This window comes from Chiloscyllium plagiosum, chromosome 32 (assembly GCF_004010195.1).
Source record: "Chiloscyllium plagiosum isolate BGI_BamShark_2017 chromosome 32, ASM401019v2, whole genome shotgun sequence".
NCBI lineage: Eukaryota > Metazoa > Chordata > Chondrichthyes > Orectolobiformes > Hemiscylliidae > Chiloscyllium > Chiloscyllium plagiosum.
This window is the reverse complement of record NC_057741.1, coordinates 42,134,173-42,156,871: the sequence shown is the minus strand read 5'-3', so window position 1 is coordinate 42,156,871 and position 22,699 is coordinate 42,134,173. Positions and strand designations below refer to the sequence as shown.

Here is a 22,699-nt window from a genome sequence, read left to right as displayed (position 1 = left end):
GCGGTTCCGGGACTCGTTTCGTCGTTTCTGGGCCGGCTGGAGAAGGAAGCGGGGAAGCTTCCCCTCCCTGAGGCTATGGTGGGACGTGGGTAAGGCTCACGTCCGCGTCTTCTGTCAGGAGTACGCGAGGGGGTTGACGAAGAAGTGGAAATCCAGGATCCGGGAGTTGGAGAGGGAGATGCTCGACCTGGAGTCACGCCTCGGTCAGCCTGATGCGGACCCGGCCCTGCGCAGGGTGTACGAAGAGAAAAAGGCCACATTCCGGGACCTGCAGCTCATCGGGGCTCGGGGCGCGTACGTGAGGTCGCGGATCCAGCTCCTCCAGGACCTGGACTGCGGCTCCCGCTTCTTCTACTCGCTGGAAAAAAGGCGTGGCACCCGTCAGCAGCTCCTTGTGCTGCTGGCCGACGATGGGTCCCTCATCTCGGATCCGGAGGGCATGAGGGCCCACGTCTGAAACTATTACATGGCTCTGTTCTCTCCGGATCCGTCCAGTGAGGATGCTCGCAGAGTTCTGTGGGAGGACCTGCCGCAGCTCGGCCTGGAGGACGCCGGAAGGCTCGAAGCTCCCGTTACCTTCGAGGAGCTAACCGGCGCCCTCGACCGACTCTTGAGGGGCAAGTCCCCGGGGCTGGATGGGCTGACTGTGGAGTTCTTCAGGGCATTCTGGGACATCCTGGGGAGTGACTACGCACAGGTCCTGGGGGAGTGTCTAAATGCCGGAGAGCTGCCCCTTTCTTGGCGCAGGCCGGTCATCGTCCTGCTGCCAAAGAAGGGGGAACCTTTGAAGAACTGGCATCCGGTCTCCCTCCTCAGCACGGACTACAACCCATCTCCTCTACCTGGGGGTCTACCTCAGCCCGGCTGAGGAATCCTGGCCGGCCAACTGGCAGGAGCTGGAGGCCAAAATCTCGGCTCGCCTAGGCCGCTGGACAGGACTGCTCCGAGTGCTGGTCATAAACCAGCTGGTGGCTGCCATGCTGTGGTACTAGCTGGTCATTTTGGTCCCTCCTCCTGGCTTTGTCGCTGACATCCAGAGAACCTTGGTCGACTTCTACTGGGACAAAAAGATGCACTGGGTCGCTGTGCAGGTTCTGAGTCTCCCTATTGAGGAGGGCGGTCAGTCGCTCGTGTGCGTCCGCACCCAGGTCGCGACGTTCCGTCTTCAGACCTTGCAACGATACCTTTACGTTGAGCCTCCTCCTAGGTGGTGTGCCCTGGCGATGTATTTTTTCCGCCAGGTGCGTAACCTCAACTACAACACATAGCCCCTGTTCGTCGACCGTAACGGTTTGGAGGTCGCCCTCAAGACGCTGCCTGTCTTTTACCAGGACCTGATCACTGTCTGGAACATGGTCGAATCGCTTCGCGCCTACCCTCCAGCAGGAGTAGCGGCTGTCGTCAGGAATCCGCACCTCCGTACTCGCGGGTTTGAGTGGCTGTCGGAGGGGAAGGCCTTGGGGGCGAGGGTGATCAGGGTCGGGGACGTGCTGGGGGACTGGGCTGGTCGCTGCCGCAGGACATAGCGAGCAGGGCAGCGGTAGACGTCCGTTACGTGGCCACCGCCATCCGACGCCTTAAAACGGCGGTGCTCGGACCCGACGTAGTGCACCAGTTGGAGGACGCTCAGGTGTGCGGTGGGATCCCGTCCGCGCTCACCCCAGCCCAGACGGAATTTCACATTGGCCCCAAAGTCCTGTACTTCCCACGAGAGCATGTGCCCCACAACCTGAGCTGCCTCTGGAATTTTAATTTTGTTCCCTTTCAGGACGTAAAAAGGAGGGCCCTGTATAGACTGCTGCTGCACACCGTCCACCTCTTCTCCCTCATCCACTGTCAGGACAGGCCTTGGCGTGCCCATTTTCCACCGGGTGGTGGCTGGGGATCCCGAGTGGAGGGCTCTCGACGTGGGAGTCCTCCCCCTTTCCCTCTGGGATCTGGGGTGGAGGGCGCTGCGTGCAGCGGTCCCCTGCAACCGCGGATTGCGTTGGTTCAGATTCCCAGCCCAACTGCTTGTTCTGTGGCTCTGTGGAGTCTGTGGACCATGTGTATATTGGGTGTGGGCGTTTGCACTCCCTTTTTGATTTTCTTAAAAACCTTCTCCTCTGCTTTTGGTTGTACTTCAGTCCCATGCTACTGATCTTCGGGCACCCGATACGGAGGAGGGGGGCAGGTCTGAAGACCTCCCTCGTGGGTCTGCTCCTGGGCCTGGCCAAACTGGCCATAAACAGGTCGATGCAGCGGGTCATGGAGGGGGTCGTTAGGGCCGACTGCCTGCCCCTCTTCCGCGGTTACGTTAGAGCCCGGGTATCTCTGGAGAAGGAGCACGCGGTGTCCACCAACACCCTGGAGTTGTTCAGGGAGAGGTGGGCGCTGCAGGGAGTGGAGTGCAATATTTCCCCCTCCACCTATTTTTGATTCAATCCCTGCCCTCCCCTTCACTGTTTGATCACACAGCGTTGCCCTTTGATGTGAAGGGCACTGCTTGTCACTGGCCACTTGGGTGTTTCCTTTCTTCCTGGTGGTGGAAATTTGAATAAAGATTTGTGCACCTTGCGTCTTTCACTGTGTCTCTCACCTGCTCACACACAACATGGGTGCTGGGGAAAAAATAAGCACTCCTGCAGTTTGGCAGTAGGGTAGGGTTAAAAAAAACAAGATTGAAAAAAACTAAACAGGAGTGTCAAAGGCTTTGTTCACTTTGAGAGCTCTGAGGGAGCTGGACCAGTGTCAAGGACTCTCCTCTTCAAAATAGAAAAAAAAGAGGGTTGTCTCGGGGCAGGCTGCCTTCGAATGGCTGGAAAGTGGGGGGCCTTGCTGGGTTTTCTGGGGGTCTGTATTGTATGCACCTTTTTTTTATGTAATTGAACTGTCTTGTACAAACAAATGTCTTTGATACTGTTTTGTGGTGATTGAAACTGGGCTTTGAGGTTTGTCCTCATTTCCCTGAAAGCTGGTTGAACGTTAGGGTTTTGGGCCTGGCTTTGCTGCCCCTCTCCCTTGTAAAATTGCTGTTTCTCTGTAAACAGCGGTAAATTTTATTTGTTTTGTAAACTGTGAATTGTTTAATAAAATATGAAAAAAAATCATCAGGTGGTGAAAATTGAATAAAGATTCGTGCACCTTGTGTCTCTCGCTGTGTCTCACACCCGCTCACACACACCATGGGAACTGCGGGGGTAACGTTTAACAAAACATTAACCAGGAGAAGCCCGTTGATCGAAGGGTATTGTTTGTCAGAACAAAAAAGGACCGTCAGACATTCTGGCTCTGACTGTGAAGAGGCAGTACTCGAGTTAAGGTACTTCATATGTAAATAAAGAGCGACAGGATACGGACCTCTATCGAGTTACTTCACGTTCTCTCACTTTCCCGCCTTCCGAAACACGCGGTATTCTCTCCTCACTGCGCATGTGCATCCGGCACTGGGCGCTTTCTGATGACGGAGAGGCCGGTGGGCGCAGACTGCTGGCGTCACGGGGAAAGCGGCGGCGGTGGTTGTCCATCAATGAGTCCGAGTCCGCCGCCCCTCAGCCTCGCAGCGTCGCGGAGACAGGTGAGTGCGGCATCGCGGAGCCGGTCCTCGGCCTCGGACCCGGCTCCCGCCCCCTATATCTGACCGGTTCCTCCGCCCACTCTCAGCCGAGCGCGTCCGCCCTCTGCCTCTCCTGCCCCAATCCGCTGCCAAAATACCTCCCGCGGCGCAGAGAGCAGCGCCTGTGAACCGAGGCCCGGGCGGGGGCAGCCCAAGGAAGGGGCGGCACTGCTCAGCTTTTGTGCCGTGGTCTCTCTTCCCCCCTCGGAGTACTCAAGAGACTTCAGTGTCAGGGTTCACCGCCAGAAGCCTGGACTGATCATAAACATCAATATACGATCCTGTCACCATAGCGCCAATAGCCACCACCACCAACCCCCCCCCCCCCTCCCATATGCCATCGTGTCACCATGGAACCAATAACCCCCCAGTATACCATCCTTTTACCATGGAGGCCAGTAAAATCCCCAACATACCATCCTCTCACCACAGAACCTATAAAACCTATACTGTCCTGTCACCAAGGTCTTGATAACCTGTGCAATATTCCAGGCTATGATAATAGTTTGTAATTATTCTTTTCCCTCATCCCTTACCATTTTGCCCCTGTCAAGTTCCTTGCAAAATTTTGTGGATGCTGGAAATCTGAAATACAAACGATGCACTGCAGAAACCCAGCAGGTCTGGCAACATCTGTTGGGTGAGAAACCTCGTTAATGCTGAGATTCTGAATGGTCTTTGAAAAAATGGTTACAAGGATGAGCATTTACTCATTTTCGAGCTCCCCAAATGCCAGACCTGCTGTGTTTCTCCTGTACTTTGTTTTTATTTAAAATTCCTCATCATTTGACTTGATCCAGCTCTTTCTATCTTCCTTTCCTAACCAGTTTTTTGTATTCATTCAAGTTTCTCTGTTTCATTCCTGTTCAGTATGATTTGTTCTTATATGTTTGACTGCAGCTATAAGATATTTAGTTCTTCTAATTTGTCACTATTGGTGTAATTTGACTTAAGTTTTTGATATTTCTGTTTTTCCCCTGTGAGATCTGGTGTTGAATTAAGGTGATATGAGGAAAAATGTTCAAGTTGATGACATTTCATATATTGGAAAGCTTTTACCATTTATTGCTGTTGAATATGATAGTTGCTGATTCAGTGCTTGATGTGTCACTTAATAAGGATTCTTTTGACTGTTAGAATCCTGCATTTAGATGAGCAGATTCTTTGTAATCTAATGTAAGACAGATTATACTAGAAACAAACCAAGTCCATCAGAGTCTTGAAAAAGAATAAAGTGTTGCAGGTACTTTATCAGATGTTGTGTGAAAAGTTCTGAAAATGGAATGTTTTCTTTGGTGTTGCTGCTATCTTCCATATATAAATCCCATGTCTTTTCTGATAAAATATTTCCCTTTATCCATTACTTAGACATAGGACTTCAAGGTCATGCTGTTGTAACAATCACTTGTGAACTGTGTAGCATCTCAGTACTTGTATGACATATAGAAGGCAATTCAGTTTATAGAATTGGATCTGTAGAATCTGTCCCTATAGCGCTGAAAGTTTATTTCCTTCAGGTGCGCATCAATTTCCTTTGGAAATCATTGATTGTCTCCGCTCCCCTCACACTTGTAGACAGAGAATTCCAGGTCATTATCAATTGCTGCAGGAATAAGTTCTGCAGCATCTCCCACATCTGTTTCCAAAAATCTCAAATGTCTGTTTCCTTAGGCCTGTACCATCAGCAAGTGGGGAACTCCTTTTGTTTATTTACCTTATGTAAACTGATCCTAGTTAGAACATAGAAAAGTACAACACAGTACTTGGCCCACGATGTTGTGCCGAGTTTAATCCGAATGTAAAATATAATAACATAACTTACGCGTCCCTCAACTCACTGCTATCCATGTGCATGTCTAGCAGTCGTTTAAATGTCCCCAGTGACTCTGCTTCCACCATCACAGCTGGCAACGCACTCCATGCATTCACTACTCTCTGCATAAAGAACCTACCTCTGACATCTCCTTTATACCTTCCACCTAATGTCTTCAAACTGCGACTCCTCGTACCAGTCAGTCCTGCCCTGGGGAAAAGTCTCTGGCTATTGACTTTATCTATTCTACTTAGTATCTTGTATACCTCGATCAGGTCTCCTGTCTTCCTCCTCCTCTCCAGGGAGAAAAGTCTGAGCTTATTCAACCTTTCTTCATAAGGCAAGCCCTCCAGTCCAGGCAGCATCCGGGTAAACCTTCTTTGCACCCTCTCCAAAGCCTTTGTATCTTTCCTGTAATAGGGCAACCAGAACTGGAGACAATATTCCAAGTGTGGTCTCACCAGGGACTTGTAGAGCTGCAGCAAAACCTCGTGGCTCGTAAACTTGATCCCCCTGTCAATGAAAGCCAAAACACCATATGCTTTCTTAATAACCCTATCCACTTCGGTGGCAACTTTGAGGGATCTATGTACTTGCACATCCAGATCCCTGTTCCTCCACACTGCCAAGAATCCTGTCTTTAATCCTATATTCAGCATTCAGTTCATACTTTCAAAATGCATCACTTTGCATTTATCCAGGTTGAACTCCATCTGCCATTTCTCAGCCCAGCTCTGCATCCTGTCTATGTCACACTGTTGCCTGCAGTAGCCCTCTATACTATCGATGACACCTTCAACCTTTGTGTCATCTGCAAATTTACTAACCCACCCCTGAACCTCCTCATCCAAGTCATTGATTAAAAACTTCAAAGTGCAGAGGCCCGAGAACAGAGCCCTGCGGGACCCCACTCAACACTGACCTCCAGGCAGAATATTTTCCATCTGCAGCCACTCTCTGCCTTTTGTCAACCAGCCAATTCTGAATCAAGATAGCCAAATCTCCCTGTATCCCATACTTCCTGACTTTATGAATGAGCCGACCATGGGGAACCTTATCAAATGCCTTGCTGAAATCCATATACACCAATCCACTGCTCGACCTTCGTCGACCTGTTTTGACACCTCCTCAAAGAACTCAAGATTTGTGAGGCATGACCTGCCCCTCACAAAGCCTTGCTGACTGACTTTAATCACACTATGCCTTGCCAATAGTTATAAATCCTATCCCTCAGAATTCTTTCCAAAGCTTTGCTGACCACAGACATAAAATTGACTGCTCTGTAATTGCCAGGGATTTCCCTCTTACCTTTCTTGAAAAGAGGAACAACATTTGCCTCCTTCCAATCCTCCGGTACGACGTCCGTGGAGAGTGAGGAGGCAAATATCCTCATCAGTGGCTTAGCAACCTCCTTTCTCACTTCCCGGAATAGCCTAGGATAAATTTGGTCTGGCCCTGGGGACTTATCAATCTTAATGTTTTCCAACATTTCTAGCACATCAACTTCATCAATATTGATCTCTTCAAGACTGTATCCCAGCTCCTCAAAGTTTTCATTTACAACAAATTCCTTTTCCTTGGTGAAAACCGGAGCAAAAAACTCATTTAGGGCTTCCCCTATCTGCTCAGACTCCACGCACAAGTTCCCTCCAGTATCCCTGATCGGTCCTACCTTCTCCCTGATCGTTCTCTTATTCTTCATGTATGAGTAAAATGCCTTTGGGTTTTCCCTAATCCTTCTTGCCAAACCTTTTTTGTGTTCCCTCCTGGGCTCTCCTCAGTCCATTTCTGAGCTCCTTTCTCGCAAGTCTGTAATCCTCTAAAGCTGTGCTACATCCTTGCTTCCTCCACCTTATGTAAGCTGCCTTCTTCCTTTTGACGAGAACCTCCTCTGTCCTCGTCATCTAAGGTTCCTTAATCTAACCCTTCTCACCTGTCTCGGGGGAACACATTTGTGCATCACTCGCAACAACTGCTCTTTAAATAGTCTCCACATATCAGCTGTGCCCTTTCTGTGGAACAATTGCTTCCAGTCTGTACTTCCCAACTTCTGTCTGATAGCGTCATAATTTCCTTTTCCCCAAATAATTATCTTCCCTTGGTAACTGCTCCTTTTACTCTCCAAGGCTATGCTAAATGTGAGGCAGTTGTGATCACTGTCACCAAGTGCTCTCCCACCACGAGATCTGACACCTGTCCTGGCTCATTGCCGAGCACCAAATCTAAAATGGCCTCTCCCCTTGTCAGTCTGTCTACACACTGAGTAAGGAAACCTTCCTGAACACACCTGACAAAAATGGCTTCATCCAAACCATCTGCACTTAGGAGGTTCCAGTCGATATTGGGAAAGTTGAAATCATCCATAACAACAACCCTGCTACTTTTGCATTTTTCCAGAATCTGCCCGCCTATGAGATCTTCAATCTCTCTACTGCTTTTCGGTGGTCTGTAGAAAACCCTCAGTGCGGTGGCTGTTCCCTTGCTGTTCCTAACTTCTATTCATACTGACTCAGTAGACAAACCTTCCTCAACAAACTACGTTTCTGTAGCTGTGATGTGCTCTCTGATTAGCAATGCTACACCCTCTCCTATTTTTTTCCACTCTCCCTGTTATTTTTAAACATTCTAAACCCTGGAACATCAAGCAACCATTCCTGTCCCTGTGAAACCCATGTCTCCTTTATGGCCACAACATCGTAGCCCCAAGTACTGATTCATGCTCTAAGTTCGTCCCTCTTATTTTGGACACTCCTTGCATTGACGCAGACACACTTTAACTGATTCCTTTGTTTTATCGCGTGAGAAACCTTCCTGATAGATTCAAGACATCCTGTCACTGCCCCATCTGCAACTGACCCCCTCTCAGACATGTGGCTCTGATTCCCACCCTCTGCCAAACTAGTTTAAACCCTCCCGAATCACACAAGCAAATCTCCCATCCAGGACATTTGTGCCCCTCCAGTTTAGGTGCGACCCATCCTTCATGTACAGGTCCCACTTTCCCCAGAAGGTATCCCAATGGTCTAGGTATCTGAAGCTCTCCCTCCTGCACCAGCCTTGCAGCCACGTGTCAAGCTGAATTCGCTGACTGTTTCTCATCTCACTATCTTGTGGCATCGGTAGCAAACCTGAGATCACTACTCTACTCGTCCTGCTCTTCAGCTTCCAACCTAACTCTCTGTAGTCACTTTTCAGATGCTCAATCCCTTTTCTGGCTATATCATTGGTGCCAATATGTACCACGATTTCTGGCTGCTCCCCCTCCCCCTTCAGAATCCTGTAAACCTGATCAGCGACATCCCGGACCCTGGCACCAGAGAGGCAATATACCTTCCGTGAGTCCCGTTCCTGGCCATAAAATCTCCTGTTAATTCATCTAATTATTGGTCCCTGACCACTAGCGCTTTTCTATTTTCCCCACTTCCCTTCTGAGCCACAGTGCCAGGTTCAGTGCCAGAGACCTGACAACAATGGCTTTCCCCTGGTAGGCTGTTCCCACCAGCAGTATCCAAAACAGTAAACTTATTGCTGAGGGGAACGGCCACGGGGGATCCCTGCTCTGACCGTCTGTTCCATTTCCTCCCCTTGACAGTAACCAAGTTGTCCTTATCCTGTGTCTGGAGAGTGACCACCTCCCTGTACATCCTCTCAATTTCCCCCTCAGCCTCCCGAATGATCCATAGTTCATTCAGCTCTAGCTCCAGTTCCTTAACTCGGTTTTCGAGGAGATGGAGTTGAGTGCACTTCGCGCAGATGTCGTCAGCAGAGACATGTGAACTGTCTCTCACCTGCCACGTTCTGCTTAAAACCTTCCCAGAAGTCCTTTGCTCCTCCCTCGCACCTCTCGGCAATTAACTGAATCTCTGTAAATTTACCCTCACTCTTCTTTTCTCTGAAGAAATCAGCTTCCCCAACTGAACCTTGTTAAAATTCCCCCATCCTTGCAATCATTCTGGTAAATTGCCTCTGCACCCTTGCAGTGACATTTACATCCTTCCTAGTGTGTGGTGACTACAACGAGACAATGGCCGAGTGGTATTATTGCTAGACTGTTAGTTCAGAGACTGAGATATTGTTTTGGGGACCTAAATTCGAATCCTGCCATGGCAGATATTTGAATCTGAATTCAATAATAAAAAAAAATCTGCAATTAAGACTCGAATCGTGACTGTGAATCCATTGTTGATTGTTGGAAAAACCCGTCTGGTTCACTAATGTCCTTTAGAGAGGCAAACTGCCATCCTTACCTGGACTGGCCTGCATGTGACTCCAAATCACCGCAATGAGATTGACTCTTAACTGCTCTCTGGGCAATTAGGAATGGGCAACATCCTCTGGATGAAATGCTCAAGTTGGTATGAGCAGCGATTTTTAAAAATATATATGTTGAGCATACCCTCCCTTCTTTTGTTGTCTAAATCTCTACATATGAAGGCCACAATCTTGTATGACTTGCTAACCATCTTTTCAATATATCCTGCCATCTTCAAATATTGGGATAATTAAATTGGCAAGTTGGAGAAACAGATTTCAGTTCATGGGCACTGACACCAGCAATGGGGATAGATGGCAGCTGATCTAGTAGGATGGGCTTAACTTGATTCATCTGGGACGAGTGAAAAAGTGAATGAATAACTAGCAAGCAGAGAGGGCTTTAAACTAAGTAGATGGGAAAGGGTTGAGGAGAGGGGTAACATTGGTTTAAAAAGCAAAAGGCAATGGCAACATTGTAGGGTTGCAATTTGGATACTGATATCCAGAGTGGGACAAGAAGTCACAGATTGTACAAGCAGGAAAATGACAATAAATAGAGTCAAAGGAGGATAAAATTAATTGCTTTTTACTCAAAATACCCATAGTATTCGGTGCAAAATAAATTAATCAACAGCACAAATAGAGGTTAATGTGTAAAATCTTGCAGTCATCATAGTTAAAAGAAGATCATAGCTGGGAACTAAATATTCAGGGAATGTGATGTTTTCTAAAGTTTGGGTTAGCTTTGTCACTACTAAATGAAATAAGTACAATAACAAGAAAGATCTTGGATTGGAAAATGAAGAATCCACATGCAAAGTAAGATATAACAAGGGAAAGAAGACACTGGTGGGAGTAGTCTATAGGCTCTTTAAGAATAGCTATACTATAGGACAAACAGTAAATCAGGAGGTACTGAGGACATGTTTTAAAAAAAAAGCACTTTAATCTTCATGTGCATTGGGAAAATCACATGGGCAGAGCTACCCATGAGAGAGAATTTAAAGTGTACTCGGGATGGTTTCCGAGAACAGCATGGTTTCAATCCACCAGGGTCTGGTGATGTGTAGTGAGGAAGATTGACCTATTTCCCTCTGATTAATGTACCTAATGCTATGGGCAATTTAGCATGGCCAATTCACTGAACTGCACATCTTTGGACTGTGGGAAGAAACCCAAATGGACACTGGGAGAATGTGCAAACTCCATACAGACTGATGCCCGAGGCTGGAATCAAACCTTTCCCTGGTGCTGTGAGACAGCAGTGCTAACCATTGAGCCACCATGTTGCCCCAAAATTGAATTTAAGTTCCACCACCTACCACAGCAGGATTTGAAGCCCAAGTCACCAGGACATTAACTGAGTTCTGAATTAATAGTCTAGTGATAACATCACTAGGCCATTGCCTTGCCTATACAAGACTGCAAGAGCTTCTTTAAATGTATAAAAAAAAGAGAAAGACCAAAGTGAACACAGCCCACTTAGTGAATGAGGCTGGAGAAATAATAAAGGGGAACCAGGGAATGGCAAAAAATTATGTAAAGACTGTACATCAGTCTTCATGGTCGAGAAAACTATTAGCATTCCAAAAATACTAAATAAGCCATGCGCCAAAAGGGGACAAGAAATGAATACAATAACTATCACGAGAGGAAAAACTATGCAATAGAAACACATGTGCCTGAAGGCTGATGAGTCTGTCAACCGGATGGTTGCAACGTTAAAGGAAGTAGCTAAGAGATAGTGGATTTATTGGTAGTATTTTTAGATTTTGTATCTTAGATTCTGGAAAAGTCCCAGTGATTTGGGAAACTGCCAGTACACTTATTCTAAAAGGCAGGGTAGCTATAGCTTAGTTTCCTTAAATCTGTCATTGGGAAAATGTTGGAGCCTATTATAAGGAATGTAATAGCAGAACATTTAAAAATACAGAATAACAAGCAGAATATAAAGGGGCAATCATATCTAACAAACTTATTAAAATCCTTTGAGAAAGTAATATCCAAGATAGATAAAAGGGAACCAGAAGGTTTAATATATTTGCATGTCCCAAAGGCATTCAATAACACTTATATGACGTAATAAGATACGAATCTGTGGTTTTGGTGGTAGTATATTAGTATGAATTGAGAATTGGGCTGATTCATAGAAGATAAGCGAGTTGGGAGGATGGGGGTATTTTTCAGGATGGGATCAATGCTGGGATCACAATTAATTACAATATATATTAAAAGCTTGGATGAGGTAAGTGAATGTACTGTGGCCAAGTTTAAATCAGTGGGAAGGCAGGTGATGAGAATGACAGACGGTATGTAGGAATCATAGAGTCATAAAGAAGAGAAGAATAGTTAACCAGTTCTGCAACAACCTATCTATAGTAATCCCACTTTTCAGCACTCTTCCCCCCCCCCCCCCCAAATTGCCTTGAATGTTGTGACATTTCAAGTACTCGTCCAAGTATTTTTTAAAGGTGTGAGGTTTCCTGCCTCACACTGCATTCCAGATTGCCACCACCGTCTGGGTAAAAACACAATTTACTCAAATCACCCCTAAACCTTTTGCCCTCCAGCTTCAAATTATGTCCTCTTGTTATTCAGCAGAGGAGAACAGGCACTTTCTATCCATTGTGCCTATGCCCCTCCTTTATCGTAGATTCCCCCTCAGCGTTCTTTGCTGTAAAGAAAATAGGTTGAGCACCTCTTCATAGCTGAAATGCTCAGATCAGGCAACATGCTGCTTAATCTCTTCTGCACTCCATCCAGTACATCTTTCCTATGTGGCAACCAGAACATTACACAGTACTCCAGCTGTGGCCTAACCCAAGTTTTGTACAGCTCCAACATAACATCCCCGCTCTTATAATCAGTACCACAAGATATAGGAGCAGAATTGGAACAGGTCACTACTTGATCATGGCTAATATGTTTCTTAACCCCATTCTCCTGCCTTTGCCCTTTAACCTATGATCCCTTACCAATCAAGAACCTATTTTTCTTTGTCTTAAATAGACTCAATGACTTGGACTTCACAGCCCTTGGCAGCAATGCGTTCCACAAAGATGCTTTGTACTTCAGTTTTCCAAAGCCTTTCCCCATTTAGAAAATAGTCCAAGCCTCCATTCTTCCTGCCAAAGTGCTTAACCTTACATTTTGTCATAATGTATTCTATCTGCCATTTTTTTGGCTACTGTACTAGCCTGTTCAAGTCCTTCTGTCACTTCCTTGCTTATTTAACACTACCTGCCCCTCCACCTATCTTTGTCATTTGAAAACTTACCAATATGCTCTCACTTCTTTCGCCCTGATCCTTAATATATTAAGGGTGCAGGACATCTTTGACTGGCTTGAAAGGATATTGGAGCGGGAGGTAGAAGATCCAGTTGTTGTGGTCCTTGTTGGAACTAACAACATAAGCAAGGCTAGGAAGGAAGACCTGTTTGGGGAGTATCAAGCACTAGGAAGGAAATTGAAGAACCTGTCCTCGAGGGTCATAATCTCTGGATTACTGCTCAAGCCATGTGTTAATTTGCATAGGGATAAGAAAATTAGGGAAGTAAGCATGTGGCTAAGAGATTAGTGTGGGAAAAGACATTTCATTTCATGGGACATTGGCATCACTTTTGGAACAGGAATGATCTGTACTGATGGAACAGTCTCCACCTGAACTGATCTGGAACCAGTGTTCTGGTGAAAAGGATAAACAGGGTGGTCACTAGGACTTTAAACTTGTGAGTAAGGGGGAAGGGAAAGCAACAGGGAGTATTGAGTCAAGTAGAAAGATAAACAGCAGGTTAGCAAGTGTGCAGGATTTAAGTTCAAGGCAGACTAGGAATGAAGCAAAAAGGAAGGATAACTTAGGACATAATACTAGGGATGATGGAAATCATGAGGATATGAAAATTAGCATTAAGGCACTTTACCTGAATGCTCGTAGTATTCGTAACAAAGTAGATGAATTAATGACACAAATCATTGTGAATGATTATGATGTGGTAGGCACCACAGAGACATGTTTGTAAGGGGTTCAGGACTGGCAGTTAAACATCCAAGGATTTACACCTTATCGAAAAGACAGGGAGGTGGGCAGAGGGGACGTGGCTGACCTGTTAGTTAAGAATGAGATTAAATCTATGACATAGGGTCAGATGGTGTGAAGTCTGTGTGGGTGGAGTTGAGGGACCATAAAGGCAAAAAAACCCATAATGGGAGTTATGTACTGACCTCCCAACAGTGGTCAGGACCAGGGGTGCAAGATGTACCAGGAAATAGATAGGGCATGTCAGAAAGGCAAGGTCACGGTGATCATGGGAGACTTCAGTATGCAAATGGACTGGGTGAATGATGTTGCCGGTGGATCCAAAGAAAGGGAATTAATGGAATGCTTACAGGATGGCTTTTTGGAACTGCTTGTGATGGAGCCCACAAGGAAGCAGGCTATTCTGGACTTAGTGCTATGTAATGAGCCAGACTTTATAAAAGATCTTAAAGTAAGGGAACAATTAGGAGGCAGTGATCATAATATGGTAGAGTTCAGTCTGCAGTTTGAAAGAGAGACGGCAAAATCGGATGTAATGGTGTTACAGTTAAACAAGGGGCATGGGAGAGGAACTGATGAAAATCGACTGGAAGCAGAGCCTACTGGAGAGGACAGTAGAGCAACAATGGCAGGAGTTTCTGGGTGTAATTGAGGACACAATACAGAGGTTCATTCCAAAGAAAAGAAAGATTATCTGTGGTTTTTTTTGGGGGTGTGGAATTAGACAGCCATGGCTGACAAAGGAAGTCAGGAAATGTATCAAAGATCAAAGAGGTAGCCTATAAAGTGGCCAAGAGCACTGGGAAATCAGAAGATTGGGAAGACTGCAAAAACAAACAGAGGATAACAAAGAGAGAAATAAGGAAGGAGAGGATCAAATATGAAGGTAAGCTAGCCAGTAATTGTAGAAATTATAGTAAAAATTTCTTTCAATACAGAAGAAACAAATGAGAGGCAAAAGTAGAAATTGCGTAACTCCAATTTGGTGCAGGAAGACTATCGATGGGAGATAAGGAAATAGCTGAAGAACTTAATAGGTACTTTGTGGGTCAGTCTTCACAGTGGAAGACATGAGTAATATCCCAACAATTAAGGAGAGTCAGGGGCAGAGTGAATATGGTAGCCATTACAAAAGAGAAAGTGCTAGAAAAGCTAAAAGGTCTAAAAATTGATAAGTCTCCTGGCGCTGATGGGCTACATCCTAGAGTCCTGAGGGAGGTGGCTGAGGAAATAGTGGAGGCGTTGGTTGTGATCTTTCAAAAGTCACTGGAGTCGGGGAAAGTCCCAGGTGACTGGAAAATCACTGTTGTAACCCCCTTGTTCAAGAAAGAATCAAGCCAAAAGATGGAAAATTATAAGCCGATTAGCTTAACCTCGGTTGTAGGGAAAATTCTAGAATCCATCTTTAAGGATGAGATTTCTAAATTCTTGGAAGTGCAGGGTTGCATTAGAACAAGTTAGCATGGATTTAGTAAGGAAAGGTTGTGCCTGACAAACCTGTTAGAGTTTTTTGAAGAGGTAACAAGTGGGTTAGACCAGGGAAACCCAGTGGATGTTATCTATCTAGACTTCCAAAAGGCCTTTGATAAGGTGCCTCAGGAGGCTGCTAAGTAAGGTGAGAGCCCATGGTGTTGGATGTGAGCTACTGGCATGGATTGTGGATTGACTGTCTGACAGAAGGCAGAGAGTTGGGATAAAAGGTTCTTTTTCGGAATGGCAGCTAGTGACATGTGGTGTCCCGCAGGGTTCAGTGTTGGGGCAGCAGCTGTTCACTTTACATATTAATGATCTGAATGAAGGCACTGGGGGCATTCTGGCGAAGTTTGCTGATGATACGAAGTTAGGTGGACAGGCAGGTAATACTGAGGAGGTGGGGAGGCTGCAGAAAGATTTAGACAGTTTAGGAGAGTAGTCAAGGAAATGGCGGATGAAATTGATGAGCAAATGCGAGGTCTTGCACTTTGGAAAAAAAGAATACAGGCAAGGACTATTTTCTAAACAGTGAGAAAATTCATAAAGCCAAAGTACAAAGGGATCTGGGAGTGCTAGTCTAGGATTCTCTAAAGGTTGACTTGCAGGTTGAGTCAGTAATGTTGTCATTTATTGCAGATTGGGGGGTGGATTTTGGAAAGGTGCAGAAGTAACAGGGTTGCATAGAACATTACAGTGCAGTACAGGCCCTTCAGCCCTTGATTTTGCACCAACCCGTGAAACCAATCTGAAGCCCATTTAACCTACACAATTCTGTTTTTGTTCATGTGATGATGCAATGACCAAATAAATGCCCTTAAAGTTGACGAGTCTACGTCTGTTGCAGGCAGTGTGTTTCACGTCCCTACTACTCTGTGAGTAAATAAATTACCTCTGACATCTGTACTTTATCTATCATCCCTCAATTTAAACATATACCCACTCGTGCTAGCCATCAACATCTGAAGAAAAAAGCTTTAAATGTCCACCCGATCTAACCCTCTGATTATCTTGTCTGTCTCAATTAAGTCACCTTTCAACCTTCTTCTCTCTAACAAAAATAGTCTCATGTCCCTCAGCCTTTCCTCGTGTGACCTTCCCTCCATACTAGGCAACATCTGAGTAAATCTCTCAACCCTTTTCTAAGCTTCCACATCCTTCCTCTAATACGGTGACCAGAACTGTACGCAATGCTCCAAGTGCAGCCGCACCAGCATTTTGTACAGCTGCACCATGACCTCATGGTTCCGCAACTCAATCCCTCTACTAATAAAAGCTAATACTCTGTATGCCTTCTTAACAACCCTATCAATTTGGGTGGCAACTTTCAGGGATCTAGGTGCATGGGCACTGAGATCTCTTTAGAAGATGATTTCCTGATGAGGGGCTTTTGTCCGAAATGTCGATTTTCCTGCTCCTTGGATGCTGCCTGACCTGCTGTGCTTTTCTAGCACCACACTCTTGACTGAGATCTCTCTGCTCATCTGCACTAACAAGGATCTTAACATTAGCCCAGTACTCTGCATTCCTGTTGCTCCTTTCAAAGTGAATTACCTCACACTTTTCTGCACTAAAGTGCCACCTCTCAGCCCAACTCTACAGTTTATCAATGTCCCTCTGTAACCTGCAACATCCTTCTGCACTATCCACAACTCTACCGATCTTAGTGTCATCTGCAAATTTACAACCTCATCCATTTATAAAAATGACAAACAGCAGTGGACCCAAAACAGATCGCTGCGGTCCACCACGAGTAACTGAACTCCAGGATGAACATTTTCCATCAACCACCACCCTGTGTCTTCTTTCAGCTAGCCAATTCCTGATTCAAACCGTTAAATCACCCTCAATTCCATGCCTTCATATTTTGTGCAATCGTGTACCTTTGGCAACCTTATCCAACGCCTTGCTAAAATCCATATACACCACATCGACTGCTTTACTCTCATCCACCCTGTTTGGTCACCTTCTCAAAGAATTCAATAAGGTTTGTGAGGCACAACCTACCCGTCACAAAACCGTGTTGACTGTTGCTAATCAACTTATTCCTTTCTAGATGGTTATAAATTCTAGCTCTTATAATTGTTTCTAACACTTTACCCACAACCAAAGTCTATAAATTACCAGGGTTGTCTCCACTCCCCTTCTTGATCAAGGGGACAACATTTGATATCCTCAGTTTTCTGGCACTATTCATGTAGACAATGACAACAAAAAGATCCAAGCCAAAGGCTCGGCAATCTCCTTTCTGGCTTCCCAGAGAATCCAAGATAAATTCCATCCGGCCCGGGTACTTATCTATTTTTACATTTTCCAGAATTGCTAACATCTCCTCCGTGTGAACCTCAATCCTATCTAGTCTAGTGGCCTGTATCTCAGTATTCTCCTCAACAACTTTGTCTTTTTCTCATGGGTGTAGAAGGGCTTTTGCCCGAAACGTCGATTTTACTGCTCCTCGGATACTGCCTGAACTGCTGTGCTCATCCAGCACCACTAATCCAGAATCTGGCTTCCAGCATCTGCAGTCATTGTTTTTACCTCATGGGTGACGTCCCTAATATTGATTAGAACCTCCTTAATTCAAATAGTATGGAAGAAACAGTTTTTGTCAGGTGTGTCCAGGAAGGATTCCTGACTCAATATGTAAATAGGCTGTCTGGACAGGAGGTCATATTGGATTTGATGCTTGGCATCGAACCAGGCCAGGTGTCAGATCTCATGGTGGGAGAGCATTTTAGTGATAGTGAGAGGGATAAGAGTAGACAGTATGGGAAAGTATTTAGTTGGGGGAGGGGGAATTACAATGCTATTAGGTAGGAATTGGGGTGCTTCGATTGGGAACAGATGTTCTCAGGAGAAGGCATGACAGAAATGTGGAGGTTGTTTAGGGAGCACTTGCTGAGAGTGCTTTATAGGTTTGCCCTACTGAGGCAAGGGAGAGACTGTAGGGTGAAAGAACCTTGGGTGACAAGGGATGTAGAACTTCCAGGAGAAAGTGAGGGCTGCAGTCGCTTAAGATCAGAGTCAAAAAGTGAGGTGCTGGAAAGGCACAGCATCCGAGGAGCAGGATGAAGAGCTTATGCTTGAAACGTTGACTGTCCTGCTCCTCGGATGCTGCCTGACTGGCTGTGCTTTTCGAGCACCACACGTTTTGATGTAGAACATCTAGTCAAGAGGAAGAAGGAAGCTAACTTCAGGTTGTGGAGGCAAGGATCAGCCAGGGCTCCAGAGGGTTACATACTAGCCAGGAAAGAACTGAAGAATGGACTTAGGAGAGCTAGAAGGGAGGGCATGAAAAAGCTTAAGCGGGCAGGATTATGGAAAACCCGAAGGCATTCTCCACTTATATGAGGCACAAGAGGGTGGCCAGAGTGAGGGTAGTCTTCACTTATGTCTGGAATCAGAGGAAGTAGGGGAGGTCCTTAGTGAATGCTTTGCTTTAGTATTCACTACAGAGAGCGAACCTGTCATTTGTGAGGATAGCGTGAAACAGTTGGGTATGCTCAAACAGGTTGATGTTTAGAAGGAGGATGTGCTGAAAATTTTGAAAAGCCTAAGGATTGATAAGTCCCTTGGGCCAGACAGGATATACCCAAGGTTACAACAGGAAGTGAGGGAAGAGATTGCTGCGCCTTTGGTGATGATCTTTGCATTCTCACTGTCCAATGGAATAGTGCCAGATGATTGGAGGGTGGCAAATGTTATTCCCTTGTTCAAGAAAGGGAATAGGGATAATCCTGGGAATTCAGATCAGTCAGTCTTACATCAGTGGGGGGCAAATTATTGGAGAAGATTCTGAGAGAATTTATAGTTACTTGGAAATCCAGAGTTTGATTAGAGATAGTCATCATGGCTTGGTGAGAGGCAGGTCATGCCTCATAAGCCTTGTTGAATTCTTTGAGGACATGACAAACACATTGATTAAAATAGATTAGTGGATATGGCGTATATGGATTTTATCAAGTCGTTTAATAAGTTTCCCCATGGTAGGCTCATTAAGAAAGTAAGAAGGCAAGCAATGCAGGGAAATTTGGCTGTCTGGATACAGAATTGGCTGGCCTATCGAAGACTGAGGGTGGTAGTAGATGGAAAGTATTCAACCTCTAGCTTGATGACCAGTGGTGTTCCACAGAGATCTGTTCTGGGACCTCTGTTCTTTGTGATTTTTTCTTTGTGACTTTGATGAGAATGTGGAAGGTGAGTTAGTAAGTTTGCCAATGACACGAAGGTTGGTGGAGTGATGGATAGTGTGGAGGGTTGTTATAGGTTGCAATGAGACGTTGACAGGATGCAGAACTGGACTGAGAAATGGCAGATCGAATTCAACCTGGAAAAGTGTGAAGTGATTCATGTTGGAAGGTCAAATTAGAATGCAGAATATAGGGTTAAAGGCAGAATTCTTAGCAGTGTGGAGTAACAGAAGGATCTTGGGGTCCATGACTGTAGATCCCTCAAAGTTGTCACCCAAGTTGATAGGGTTGTTAAGAAGCATGTGGTGTGTTGGCTTTCTTTAACAAGGGCATTGAGTTTAAGAACCACGAGGTTGTGCAGCTCCATGGAGCCCTGCTTCGACCACACTTGGTATATTGTGTTCTGTTCTGGCTGCCTCATTATAGAAAGGATGTGAAAGCTTTAAAGAGGGTGCAGAGGAGATTTACCAGGATGCTGCCTGGACTGGAGGGCATGTCTTATGAAGAAAGGTTGAGGGAGCTAGGGCTTTTCTCATTGGAGCAAAGAAGGATGAGAGGTGACTTGACGGAGGTGTACAAGATGTTGAGAGGCATGCTTTTTAAATTATCCTTTGCTTTTTAAGGGCTTCCCACAAATCTTCATCACATTGTATGCTTTTTCTTTTGTCAGCCATGCCTCATCCTCCCCTTCGTATGTTTCTTCTTTCTTGGGATGAATTTCTTCCAAATTATCTCCAGAAACTCTACCATGTTCCCTTGGAAACAACTCTGGCCAGCTCTCCCTCATACCTTTGTAATTACTCAATTGTATTGCTAATGTAATCTAATCTAATCTAAACATCTGATTCCAGCTTCTCCCTCTTGAGTGGTTCCTTCACCTGAAGATCCCAAATCAAGTCTGCTTCATTACATGTCACTATATCGAGAATTTCCTGTTCCCTGTGGACTCAGCATAAGTTGCTCTGAAACATCCTTGTAGACATTCCACAAATTTTTTTTCATGAGATCCGCTACCAACCTGGTTTTCCCAGTCCACCTGCATTTTGAAGTTCCATGTGATTATTCGAATAGCGCCTTTCTTATGTGCCTTTTCTTTTCCACATCCTGACTATAGCTCGGAGGTCTGTGTACAAGTCCCATCAGAGTCGTCTTTCTTTTGTGGTTCCTCAACTCTACCAATGCAAATTCTACACCTCCCGACTCTATGTCACTTCTTGCTGTCGATTTAATTTAATTTCTTCCTCACAAGGCAATTATGCTCCTTCTGTCCATCTGCCTGTCCTTTCGATAAGACATGTATCCTTGGATATTTAGTTTCCGTCTGTCATCTCCTTGTAGCCACATCTCTGAGATACCCACAACATCATACCTTCCAATTTTAATCTGTGCGAAAAAGCTCTTTTGCCTTGTTTGGCATACTGCATGCATTTAGGTACAACACCCTGAGTCCTGTGTTGACTGTCCCCTTCTCATAGTTGTCCCTTTATCTGCTGTGTCTGAAGTTAGATTCCTTTCCATACTCTCTCCTATTACTTGTTTTGGAAACTTCAATTCCCTCTGCTGAGCTCTCCTCCCATTTATCTTTTTCCGTAATTTTCCATGCAACTAACACAGAGGTTATACACTTCAGTGTTCTTTGGAGGAGATGTGTACATGGCTTAAAACAAAGACTTTTAATTTCTTAAAGAAAGGTATAGGCTATGATCGCATAGTACATTCAGACAATTACCAATCAATATACGATATTGCTTTATTTGACGGTTACTTAGTCCACTGATATTTCCTGGGAACCAACTTTGTTTTCCAACATTCAAACCTCCCCTTATTTCACTAACCGAGCCATTGCACCTGCATCTGAAGGTCATTTACGATGTCCAGTAATGTCTTATCTAGTCTAGTTATTTCATTGCTGTAAAGGGATCATTGTCTACTAATCTCTATTGAAGCAGACTGTGGTTAGTCAATTATGCAGCTATAGTAGAGTTAGCAATTAGTAACTTAAAAGCCATTTTATGCAACTTTTAGCAGAACTGTCAATGTACATCCTAGAAGACATTTTGTCATGTTATTGGCATCGAGAAGCCATTTTACTGCCACCTAAGTTATTAAGAACATCTGTTAAGCGGTTATTCCTGACAACAACTGATTGCCTCAGTGTGTATTCAGGTTTCAGATCCTCATCTTCCCCCCTTTGGTCATTCCATGACAACACCATGGAATGGGAGGACTTAGATTAGATTAGTCCAATCGAATGGACGCTAGAGACTGCCATACTTCCTCATCCAAGGAGGAGGAAGTAGGGAAAGGAAACCGCTCCTCCTCACCTTCATTTGGACAGAGAAGAAGCATTTTCGGTGGGGCGACCCAATGTTGTCAACAGAAGTTATGAGCTTGGCAATAATACATTTATCAATAGCAATGCCAGCAAAGAGACAAATTAAAATAATACCAATATACATGGCCAGATTGATCAAACCATGAGCCAAAACCCCAATTTCTCCATCCAGTGCCTTCTGTCATTTGATTGACGAAGGTGCAGATGTTATCTACATGCTTTGTAATATTCTCGATGAGGTCAGTAACCCCATCATATACTTGCTTTTTACTATGGCGCAAACCCCACCCTCTTTGACGAGTAGGGTAGTCAAGGGCATACCAGTTTTGCTGGGAAATTAGATGCAGTTCTGAGAGCATGACCTGAACTTCTGCGAAGGCTGAGGCCGTCTCATTGCCCAAGAGAGTGAGACCGCAAATAAGATAGTTTCGGTTTTGATGGCTAATAATTCCTCCAGATCCCCTGAATGAAAAAGTACTAAGAAATGTGTAGCCCACAGACTGAGCTTTACTGCTGCCCAAACCCTTAGCACCCCTCCAATGCACGCAGAATTCAGGCAAAACTGAACGTTTGGTAGGGAAACCCCAACCCCATTCCCAGGTAGCTTGACAGGCAACAGTAGTCGAAAAAGTGTTTCTACAGCTACAGCACGGGGAGTATCTATTTAATCAAGAACAAGGTCATTCTGCCGTGGCTGAAAAAATAATAATCGGGTTTAGTATAGATAATGGAGGGGGCTTCCCAATAAGAAGCAGACCTGTCTTTGTGACTACCCTGAACGTATGGGTAGTCTATGGCTGCAAAGTATTATCACCTTGGGTGCTTTGGGTGAAAGCTGCTCAATAAAAAGAGGTTATTCAAAGTTTGTGAGAAGATTTGTAGCTCGGGTGTTCGTTGTTGTGGTTCTGTTCGCCGAGCTGGGAATTTGTGTTGCAGACGTTTCGTCCCCTGTCTAGGTGACATCCTCAGTGCTTGGGAGCCTCCTGTGAAGCGCTTCTGTGATCTT

General features: G+C 45.2%; 1 protein-coding gene across 1 annotated transcript in view; it reads left to right on the top strand.

Moving 5' to 3' along the window:
- The first annotated feature begins 3,452 nt into the window (after nt 1–3,452).
- The window catches only part of LOC122539561 (polycomb group RING finger protein 3), a 167,138-nt gene continuing 147,891 nt past the window's right edge, over nt 3,453–22,699 (top strand). Inside the window, exon 1 of the mRNA XM_043674543.1 lies at nt 3,453–3,556. Coding sequence (XP_043530478.1) covers nt 3,509–3,556 — 48 coding nt within the window. The 5' untranslated portion in view covers nt 3,453–3,508. The remainder of the gene's footprint in view (nt 3,557–22,699) is intronic.